At 42.4% G+C, this 12,081-nt stretch overlaps 1 protein-coding gene across 1 annotated transcript in view; it reads right to left on the reverse strand.

Annotated features, from left to right (window-relative positions):
* LOC101915513 (transmembrane protease serine 11E-like) overlaps nucleotides 1–12,081 on the reverse strand; it is a 41,740-nt gene that overhangs the window by 27,932 nt on the left and 1,727 nt on the right. Inside the window, exons 2-3 of the mRNA XM_005238066.3 lie at nucleotides 5,910–6,031; nucleotides 5,067–5,185 (exon numbers count right to left, since the gene is read on the reverse strand). Coding sequence (XP_005238123.2) covers nucleotides 5,067–5,185; nucleotides 5,910–6,031 — 241 coding nt within the window. The remainder of the gene's footprint in view (nucleotides 1–5,066; nucleotides 5,186–5,909; nucleotides 6,032–12,081) is intronic.

The raw sequence follows: 12,081 nt of genomic DNA on the forward strand, positions 1-12,081 counted from the left end.
ACATGAGCGTTAAGAGAGAACAAACACAAAGTAACTGAAGCGATGAGGATGGATAAAACCTGAGTGTGCCAGAGGAACTAAGTGGGTCCTTTCCTGATTACCACAGGCACTTAAAAAATTCTTTCCTGTCTCTAGGGATCTCTTTTTAGCTGCTAAATTGGCTTTATTGATTTGGCCTTTCACCTCTCTCCAGCTCAGCTCCCTGTCTGCACAGAGGAGACACCAGCGCCCAGCAGCTGGGAAACTGCAGGGCGCCTTGTTCATAACTGAATTGTGCTGAAGCAGCTGCAAATCTGCACCACTGAGAATGCAGGGCAAAGTGAGATCCCATTGCACCCCACTGGTGTCCTTCAAGGTGGTGGCACAGAAGGCACCTAAGCAGAGGCATTGGATACAGCTAACAAGCCCTGTTGGTGAGCCACAAAGCGGCAGGGACGGTGCAGAGCTGCAGAGAAGTACTGAGTGCCAAATACTGCACTTGACAGTCCTTGGGACCCTCACTTACCTTAGCAGCACAGAGAACAGGAGGTGTGTGTGGGGAGGGACATGCATGGCACCTGCTTGCCTTTCTGCTTCTCCCCCCTCGCAGTGAGAGAAATGTGTTAACAACCTTTAAAATCATCATCTCCCAAGGGACAAAACTGCCTACTTCATTAACAGCTCCAGTACAGGGACTCAGCAATAAGTCCTTAAACTGACTAAGAACAGAAACAGTCATCAGAACCATTCTGCAGTATTTTCCTGTGGTATCACAACTGCTTCTGCAATACTCAGTAGAGAAACTATTTCTAAATTAAACCAACACTAATTCAATTCTATCAGACAGGAAAGACTTCAAGAGCTGTATTCATTAAAAACTTTCCCCAACATCTGTACTTAAGGACACAGAAAATTCTCTTATTATTCAAAGTCACTGGAGCAAGATGTCTGTTTCTAAAAGAGAAGTCTTGACACACAGTACTGAGTCCTGAGGCAAGGATTACTTGATGACATTCCATCTCTTCAATAGAAATACTGGGATAGGCAGTAGTTACCCAGGGGATGTACCCAGGTAGCCTCTTAGTAGAACCCCCAAACACTCTGCCCAGATCCAGCCAGATAGTTTTGTGTTGGTTTCAGATGGTGGAAGGACGGGGGAGAGCCCAGATGCCTTGCAGATAGTGAGATGACAGGGGAAATCCATGCCCAGTCCATTCCATGGCTCAAGACACCCATGGAGGGAAAACAAACATCTCGCCTCTCCCCCAGCCACCCAATTAGCGAAGGAGGGAGCCATGCTACACTCATTACCTGAGAAGCATCCATCCACCCAACCCACAGCCTGGCTTACCGTCACACGGGAGCAGGAGAGAGTAGGGGATAATGGATGGGGCACAGCCCCAGAAGCAGAGGAGGGTACAGTGTCTAACGCAAGAGTCCACAAAGACACGTGGACTAGGACAGGGAGAAGCAGCCCAAGAGCAGGGCTGGGAACAGCTCTGGCCAGAGGAGGAGACAGGGAGATACTAGGTGCCTGGGAAAGGAGGAGGGTGGCATAAGCTGTCCTTGAAGAGGGGAAAGCTCGCAACATGTAGGAGAAAGTATCAGAAAGTTATTGTGGTGTGGTAAAAAGAGCAGAAAGGTACGTTTGCAAATCACTGGTGGACAGAGTAAAGGCTGGTGTCTGTTTCTGTTGAGCAACCAGACACGTACTGAAGGGGTCACATGCTGCAGCTACTTGGTATCCACTATTCCCACAGCTCGACGCTTGCCAGCCTTGAAGCTGAGACAATTCTCTTTAAGATGGACTTGATGAAGTACTCATTTCAAGCTCTCTTGAATGCATACCTCCTCCCCTTGAAGTCAAAGATGACTTTCCACACTAGACACAAAGCCCTTCCACCCTCCTCCTGCACACAGGGCAATTAGTGCTACTGCCCAGAGCAGGCAACTGAGATCATTTTAGTCACTCAGGTCTATCTAGACCCAGCTGTCTCAGCTCCTTCCACGCTTTGGGGTGCCAGAGGGGCTGAAGAAGCAAAGTTTAAAGCAAGGCCTTGGAAATCTTTCCTGGAATGCTGTAGTAAGAAGGTAGTTAGAGCCTCCAAGATTCCTGGGAAATCCAAAAGAATTAATACATTTTTTGGGGGAAAAAAAACCCCAACCAAAACAAAAAAAATATCAAGTCTGGTGTAGGAGTTGCAGAAAACTAGTCAGTAAAAGTTGTGCAGATCAGCCAAGCATTATATGAACCCACTATAAAAGAGAGGCTCCCTGAAGAAGAAGCCATTAAGGCTGTGACTGTGCCCTTTTAATCCAGTGCAAGAGGGGACAGCCTGGCATGGTCCATTTTAGTTGAACAAGAGAAGAACAGGGTCTCGCCAGAAAAATGAGGGGGCTCTGGTGAGCTGAACATCTCTTTCCACAGAGGCATTCAATCAGGTCTGCTTTTTCAAGAGAGCACAAAGGGAACCCTCACAGACACTCGCAGGAAGCAAGGCAAGGAGAAAAGACCTTTCATCATCTATCTCAGTCCCCCCAGCTCCACCCCACAAGACATTTTCCAGACTTTCCAGTCAGCCCTGAGATGTTGACTGGTGCACCAGCTTCATCAGCTCTCTGGCACGATCTCCCTGCATTCCCTCCCACCTTCAATGAGATAAGAGAGTCAGGAATGTTGTTCACAAGATGGGTGTTACTACTCAACTCTGAAACCAAAGCAAACATCAGGACATCTTCTGCCAGTTCTAAGGAGGACATGAGATGACTTCTCTGTGGGAGCAAAAACTTTTTTCCTGATGAAACATCAGCTCTGAAAAGAGGTCCTTTCAGGGTTGTTCTGGGGAGAAACAAAGGAGGCTTCATCAGGGAGGGATCAGAGAAGGGAGCACTTGGCAGGGAGTTGCACTAACTCAAGTAATTTGAATGCTTCTGATTATCAGAGATGATTCACTTCTGTTCACTTTGCACCAAGTATTGTGAAAGACATTGCATTTATCTGCACTGACACTGACTCACTGTTTCACAATATGAGCTTAAGGTATTGTTACTACTATGACAATGGGAAGGCTTGGACATCCAAAACCCTATACAACAGCTGGGGAAAGACTACAGAGGATTTTGGTAAATCCAGACCAAGCAGAAAATGTGATTAAAAACTCAACTCTTTTCTCCTCTATTAAAAGAGATGGTGTGAAAACTCTAAAAATAAAAATGCAGATGTTCTGAGACAGCTGTCAAGAAGTCAAGAGGATAATTCTGTCTCTAGAAAGATTGCTTTGATTTTTATCACTACAAGCTGAGTTTTGCCTGTAGACAATCAGATTTACAAAGAACATACTGTTAGTCATTAGTGTATAGAGTCACTTTAAATAAGCTTATGGACAATTCTCAATCTCATACATCCTTATGAGATGGAACACCTGGAACTAAACCCGCAGAAAGTCAAAGTTTATGGCACGGACCATTTATATCAGCTGACTTAAAATTACAGCAAAGAACTCACAAAATTTGAGTGAGAGGTAGCAGTTAATGGCTGAATTAAAGACAGCTTTTAAGAAAAGTCACAGGAACAAAGGAAAGGTAACACAGTTCTCTGTATGTTTGTTATGGTGTTACTTATCAAGTACAATTAACTGCTCCGAAATAATGGTTCTCACTGCTCAACCAACGCTGGTATTTACTGTCACTACTGTCAGAAGTGCTTAGCACCCATAGAGGAGACAGGGTTTCTAAAGCATTGGCTTCCGTTCAAGCATCTAAATTAATAGCCATGCTCAGAGGAAATCTGACAGCATTGGACACTGTCTGAAAGAACTTCTTAGCTAAAACCAAATTTCTTGCCAAAGGAGCCACACTTTTAAAAAATGAAGAGGGAGCGAGTGGAAGAAAGGGATACAACTTTACTCAATGAAGCGTTATACCTCAGACTTCTCCCCAGCCCTTGCCTTCCTCCTGTCTCAGCAATACACAATGTCTTCTTGGTCAGGTAGAACATTCCCTCTCCAAGGTCCTATATCACAAGGTTTAAAGCCTGCAATTATTAAGTAATAGTTGTCAAGTAGTAGCACCTAAGTAAATGCACCTTATGTAAGACTCTATACATACAGATATGCACCAGGAGCAAATCTTGGGAAATATGGTAAGGTCCCCAGTAGGTAAAGAGGGCAGAAAGGAAACAAGTATAGAAAAAAAAAATAAAATACTAAGATCTCCAAGGTCCTCAGCAGTGAAGCCAGAAAGAGATGCTAGCACTGCCAAATCCCTATATAGCACCCTGCTTCTCCAGAACAATATTCACCACAGCTCACATTTTGTTGTGGACAAATGGCACGGCCCTAAATTAAATCACAGTGGGGAGCAAAGCATTGATTGTCCTATTAACTGAGTATCTGTGCAAGGTTGCTAAACAGGAGGTAAGAGATACACATCAAACTCTGATGAATGAAGCACAAAAAGATACAAGTACAATCACATGCTTATTGCTGTAAAGAGCTGAACTCTGTAATTATCATCTGTGGGGAAGTGTCTCAAAGAGAAAACAAGAAAGGAAATTGCAGTGTGTCTATTTATTTCCATAGCTACTGTATGACTGAGAGCCACTCAGCAGCCTCTGCTATTTGTAGGAGTGTTTCCCAACAAAACATACCAAAGGTGCAGGAAAAGGGCTTGTGTATTGTTTTGTCAACACACGGCAACAGCCTGCCAGGTAGAGTTCCCCACCCCATAAACGAGAGGGTGTACAAGAATGCTTTCCTTAGAGACAGTGGGGCATAAATCATAAAATCAGGCTCAGGGCAGGGAAAGAGAAGACACACACAACTGACTAGTGATATAGGAGAAAGCTGAGATTATTGTCGATGTCTGCTTCGCCACTGCAGGGACAAAGAGAGGTGACAAGCTAGAACAAGCAGACTGGCACGTGCAAGACATCTGCCAGGTATGATCGTGACTCCCCATTTCCCAGGTCTGCTAACCATAGGGGATCAGGGTACACCAGTCACCTGTGGTCTAAAAGTGTGCTGCTCACATTAATGACTCTTCTATCACACAATCCTTAACAGCAAGGCACAATGGTCAAAACTTACCAGTCTCTCAACCCTCTCACTCAGGTCTCTAAACCTTCCCGAGGACTGTCTGGACAATTCATTACTGTACTGGATGTTGGTGATTTTTACGTTGGCACTGTAATAGAACAGCTTCTGATCTGTAAGAGAAATAAGAGAAACAGGTAATACTGAAAGCACGAAGACGAATGAACTTTTGATATACACCTAGAGCTGACTGATATCTAGATGTCTAGGGGGTGGATGATCCTTCACCCGTATCCAACCCATTCAAATACAGCTTCCAAAAGCTAGAAACCCAGGAGCAAGAACTCAATTGAGTTAGGTGATCTAAGCCAAGTAGTGACAAAAAGCTCAGTTTCCCCAACAGTTACAATGCTGGCCAATAGCACTTTGGGCTCGCACAGGATCACGAGCTGCATCCTACTGGTCAGCCACCTTCCTTCCTGGCCTGTGTGCCCACTCAACGCCGAGCCCTGGCAGGTGATTGCTGGTGGTCAAGGCAAGGGAACAGTGAAACATCACAAGTCGAGACAAGCAGAAGGTTCTGTCACTCGTGTAAGGGAGACCAGAAAGCTGTGTTGACCTCATCACAGATGTAAATCATGAGGAAGATGTGAAAGGAATGAAAGCAAGTGAAAGCCAACAGAAACCACAGCCATAAACCTCCCTGCGGGAAACGTTGCTAAGAGATCAGCAAAGATGCTAAATGAGGAACAAAAGAGCTCTAGAAAAGCCAGTGGGTTTTCCCCAAAAGAGCTTTAAACGGACTGATAAAAAGCAAACTCCCAGCATTGTGCAGCACAACAAGCACAAAGAAAATACACTAAACATAGGAACAGTGATTTGTTATGTGAAACTTACCATATGCCAGAAAATAAACTAAGAGACCGATGGTGATAGCTGCTGCCGCTGCTGTTCCAATAACAATTAGAGCTATTTTCCAGGGCTCAAGATGTCTTATTTTGATGGCTGGCTGATGAATTCTGGGGGAAAGGAAGAACAAAGGGATAAGATTAATGAGAGACACTTTTCTAATTATCCCTCCCAAAAAATGAAGCTAAAGTTTTCTCTCTCAACATCAGCTGATTCTTCCCAGCTGTATTAATTGACTTCTCACCCAACACCCTTGAAAATGAAACCATGACTCAAGACTATTTTGAAATAGATGTTGGGATATGCCAAATTAAGTAGGAGTCCCACTATGCACTTTCTTACATGACCTCTGACTGGAAATCTGCAAGAATAAAACTTATTTTTTAGCTGGGTGAATTTTTATACAGCAGCACAGGCAGTTTTCAATTGGTTAAAAAAATCAGTCATCACAGACACTCTAGCACCTTTGCTCCCAAAAATGCTTTGTGCAATAAAATTGGGAAAAAGCATCCCATGCTTTGTGTAGTACATATCTACACATTTTCCAAGCTGCTCCATCCATTTCTGTCTGCAAACCAGAGCTGGACAAGAAACAGATTTCAGCCAGCCAGCCTATGCTTCCTGTTTTACTCAGGCTAAGTCTAAAAGCAAAAGACAAGCACTGCTTTAAGTAGTATTTTCTGAAGGGATGAAATGACAGGGCAAGGGCAAGGACATGTGAGTGGACCAGGGGACATGAGTAGGAAGTCTCACCAGTACTTCTCTCTGCCATGCTCTTAATTACACAGGTGCTAATCCACATTAACTCAAGGAAAGTCAGTAGTCTGCAGGTCAGTATTTATAGTTAGACAAAAACCTGCCTGAAAAACGTTACTCACAGCAAATTCTAACTCTACCTATACACTCAAAGACATCTGAAGATCCTCAAAGCCACTTTTCTATTATGTTATCAGCCATTACAAAATACAGAACAGGAAGCCAGAATTTGTGGCAAAGAGTCTTTCATTCTAGAACCAGCTATCTCATTTGTGCAGATATGCACACCTTCAGGTTAAGGTACAGCCTCCCCCAGCAAAGCAGGTTCCCAGGATCTCCTCCTGAGGGTATGAGGCATCTCAGTGAGTTCCCACATTCACAACAAAGTACATACAGCTCACTTCCAGAACACCTACCTCATGAGCCATAAGTTTAAATACATTAAAATAAGTTTAAAATAATTTGCAGCTGTGTGCAGGAATAAGACAGCAAGCACACTGTGCACAGTACATAAATATTGAAGCAGGTTCTGATATTTCATTCTAATGTCATTGTAATGCCGTACAGTTATGGCCTTATTATTTCAGCTTGGAAAACAACTGACTCAGGCTAAATATCGTGACATTTGATTGAGTGAAAATGGGAATACTCATTTGTCACTCATACCTGTTCTGACTTGTACTGGATCTCCTAGCTAGTGTCTCCTTCACTCCTGTTATCCTCTAAACTATTAATCTCTCATCTCCTCTGGTTTGCTTCAAAATGCATCTGTGAATCCACAGCAGGAAAGAGGAGGGGAAAAAAAAAAAAAAAAAAAAAAAGAAGAAGATAGGAATTAAACAGTCCTGTTAAGAGGTTAGCAGCTCCAAAGCTATTTCTGAGACTACTGTAGGAAGTTGCCTTAAAACTTTAACTGGAGAAATGAAAAAGATGCAGCTATAATGAGTCAGGACTCTGCCTCATTAAGAAGACTATTTCTAAATAGTAACTGTTAGCTGAAACCATAAAGTCAGTGGCGAGTTCAGCTTTAATTTGTCATGTGGGTCTGTTGGGGTGGGTTTTCTGCCACTCCAACTAGCAGTCCTTTGCATGTCTTGTACGTTTTGTAAATGTTTCTCTTACATTTGAAGTGAGACTAAGCTGCATGAAAAACCAACAAAACACACACACACTTAACTTGACACAACCTACTCGCATTCATTCTTGTAGATACTCTCATTTAAAAAGCAGTTGTCTCAATTAATCTACACAGAAGGAAAAACACTTAGAAGGTCTTTCAGCTATAATGAACCTGGGCTGGCACAGCCCGAGACCAAAATGCTGGGTCGGAGAAGCCCATTTGAAAGGCTGAATGCCACCTTTTACACCGCAGTCAGTGAGTGTGAAGAAATTACTACCTATCATATCAGTGAAAGAGCGGTTTCAGATCAGAAGTAACGTGGCCAGGATACAGTTAAATATAAAGTACCATATAAACTGAAACCTTTTCAGAATTCTTTTGTACATAGTATATAACATTTTTTTAATAATTCTTATTCTTTATTTCTTCTCTTTCAAGTTTCATATTACCATTTAGCAAACAGAACGCCCAGTCCACAATAGTTACTCACACATGTAATTTTACTCACACACATGACTTTCACTTAATTCATGAAACCTGTTTGAAAGCATCGTCTCAAAGAGGTACAAAGCAGACATCAGCTTTTAAACTGAATTTCCCCAGACAATAAACTGTTTGAGAAGTATCTGTTAGAAAGTCACTTAAGGAGAGAGGGGTGGGACTGTTTTGGGACGTGGGATGTCTTTTTTTTTTCCTTCTGTTTTTTCTGAATAACTGTCCCCCTTCCTTATAAATAATAGCACAGAATGACTGTTAAGGTTCACTCTCCTCTCCTAATTAATTTTTAAAACAAAAATTGGTTTTAAAAACATAAGGTATTTTTGAGTAAAATGTCCTTGGTTAGGTTGTTCCACCTGGATACTTCTCCATTTGAATAGATGTGCAAACTGAGCACACCAGGATCATTTCAAATCCAGGTTTTCAAAAATACCTGTGAGATAAAAACACAGATTGCTGGGCTGAACCTTTTCCATTCCCATTAACTTTGAGCTTTGCTGCTGCTTTGCTCTGTCTCCTAAGGTTCATTCCTCAAAGATCAATTATTTCATCTAATAACACATCCCATTGTGTAAAGCTGGACAGTACTTCCAGGGATTCAATACACACAAGAGGAGTAACTATCCCAGAATTGAAACAGCTTTGATCCACATGATGACCCACCAGAGCCTGAAATACTCTGCAGAGAGCTGATACAAGTTCAACAGTGGGAATTTACTGTCACAGATAAAAGAGTCCAGCAGTCCCTTAAAACTCCTTGGGAACTATCTGCTCAACAGAGAGGGAACCGGGAGAGTAACCAAGAAAGGCATAGCAGGATTAAAAACACTCCAGGTGACAGGGTCACTGAAATCGTCCAGAGCAGAAATGGAGATTTTAAGCCTGAACAAAATACTAGCTGAAAGCCTTCCACTGACTTCAGCGGGCTTTCTGTCAGGGTCCCTTCTGCCTACACCCTAAGTGGTCCTCCCCTCTACCCCAGAGGCTCTGCTCTTTCCCAGACAACCATGCCTGTGCAGTAATTTTAAATACACTGCAATCAGGGACTGGATTTCATCTTTCTACAGAAGACTGTCAAGTCCCAGAGTAAGATTTGTCTGATTAGGAAGAGGACTGAAATATTTGCTGACAAAGAGAAATGACAAAAACTGATACAAATTGCCCACACTGACAACAATTTTACTTGGTTGTCCTCTCTTTCTTTCCTAATAATTTCTAACACTGTCTTTGCTTTTTCAATTGGCATTCAGCTGGAATTTTCCTAGAAATACCCTCTGAGACCTTTCCTGAGTGGTGCTAGGTGATTTGGAGCCCTACATTCTGTACTTGGGTTCCCCCCTCCATCATGAGCACAAAGAAGCCTGCCAGGAACAATTCCTCAAGAAGCAGCTCACATCAATAAACACAAAGCCAGAAAGATCCCTCCCCTTAAGCATTTTACAAGGTAGAAATAAGGAGGACATGGTTAGTTACGTCTATTGGCTTTTAGTAGCAGAGGAGCACTGGGGGAAAAAAAGCCAGTCTCAAAGAAAAATTAAAAATCTTACCTAATACCCAAACTTTTTTTTAAGGGTGCCATTCAATAAACAGATCATAAACTTCACATTAAATAAATCATGCATGCACTTGCCTCACTGCAGCCTGAAACTGTTAGTTTACAAAATAAATAAGAGTGTCTTTTACCTATTGGAATTTTGATTCACTTCTTGCAAAGAAGCAGAATTAAAACTGCCTTCTACGAGTCACACCACCTTCAGAGGAAAAGCCTCAAAGGTCTTCCTCACCAGGGCAGAAAACACACTCTGACACCTGTGGGAACTCTTCCATCACCTGCACTGAGCTTCATATCACAGACAGTGTGTAGCTAAGTCAGCATGAACCATGAAACAGAACACAGGCTCTGCTTTGGCATGCACGTACTGACAGTGTCTGGTCAAGAAAGGTGCTGACAGGACAGCATGACAGCCAAACCCAAAACAGTCACCTAGAGATGATCTCTTGTGGGCTATTAAATGTCCTTATTATTATTAAATGTTTTTAGTCCTGTAACAGAGACATGCTTAGACAAACAATTTTTTTCCATGATTTTAGAATGCATGCAGTACTTCTGTCTTGAGGTGCTTTGAGAAAAAAAATCGATAAAAAATACTATCAGCCTTAGCAGTTTACATTTCTGGCTGGATAATAAGTTTTTATGTATTTTATACATAATAAACAGTTGCTAGGTTGGGTAGATAAATATTGAGATGCTGTAATCTAGCAATGTATTTTCACTGAACAGCGATGGACAAATTTCTTCATGGGAGAAATGCTGCTGAAATTAGAGAAGGTTCCTCAGACAAGAGGTTCAGCTGAGACTCTGAAACCCCAGGCAATTTTCCAATGGCAGAGAAACTGGACAATTCCCATTTTAATTTCTGTATAAAATCTGTCTCCCCGTTACCACTAAAACATGAAGTTTTCAGATTGTCTTGTATCAGAAGCATGTAAAATTAAGCCATCCCAAGCTTTGTTCATTCAGAATGAAGACCTCTAAGTAACCAGAAATATAGACATAGAAGGAGTACGTGATGGAAACAGAATTATTTGATTTTCAAAACTTAAGCTGACACAAAAAGCCCAATCATAAAACTGTCTGTGAATAATAAAGACAGGCATTTCTGCAACACCATCCAACAGGATAGCAAAGTCCATAAAAGCTGCTGCGTTTACACTGGAGCTCACTCAGTCAGTGAAGACAACCAGATTTTACGGCTTAGGAGGAGATCCTTTCTTATTCTGATTTTCCTGTCTAAAATGGTCAGAAACTGAGTGAAGGTGACACGGAAACACAAATGGTACCAATCCATACGAGTCAAATGAGGTGTGGTGTATACCAGAATCAAAAGTATTTCACTAGGGTTTCCTGGAATCAGGATCTGCTCTGGGACAAACTGAGCAGAACAGGTTTCTGTTTGGTACCATGCAGGAACCACATCTGCCTCCTGCAGTAATGAAGGTTAACTCCCACTAATGCCAATGGGACACGAGTGTCCTTGCACCAGGGCTGGCATCCATTTCCTGATACACCTCAGCAGTCTGTAATCTACACTCATTTTGCCCACCTACCGCATGACAAATTGGTGCAAGTGGCACTGCATTTCCACCTACATATTCACTTTTAGACTCGCATATGCACCACCAGCTACTCTGTAGCCCACCCTGCCAGGGCACAAGATCTTCACAAGGAAGTTGTGGGTAGGACACTGCATTTGCTTCCCAGACTGCAGGACACAGCACAACAGAGGAGGGACAAGACTAGCAAAGCTGTCTACTCCACCCAGTTTTCCTTAGCGGCTTTGCTTCCTGAAGGATTTTATGGAGCACACATTCCATAGTTTCAACTTAGCTTGAAATGTTGTGAAAAAAGGCATCCTAGAACTGGAAAAACCTAATACTGAAGCCCCACTCCTGCAAGAGACTGAGGCACAGCATGATGAGCTCAAACAGCAAGGCTTACAGCTCCACGTTCAGATCTACATGCCTGCCCAGCAAAGAGCTCCGGACATTTAACAGGTTACGCAGGGCCTTTGATTAAGACCAGGAAGTCCCCATCCTTTCAGAAATGTGTAAATATTTAATTATCCAACACAGATTTCCCCTAACGTACCTTAGATTTTATAATAACCTAAACAACTATTTAAACAACTAAATCCTTTCCTAACTAGAAGGCAACTAAACTCATCTCAGATGCTATTTAACTATCCTCTAGCACGCTTATTATTTAGACCACTATTGATATCAACA

The sequence above is a fragment of the Falco peregrinus genome, chromosome 2, assembly GCF_023634155.1.
Source record: "Falco peregrinus isolate bFalPer1 chromosome 2, bFalPer1.pri, whole genome shotgun sequence".
In the NCBI taxonomy this organism is placed as follows: domain Eukaryota; kingdom Metazoa; phylum Chordata; class Aves; order Falconiformes; family Falconidae; genus Falco; species Falco peregrinus.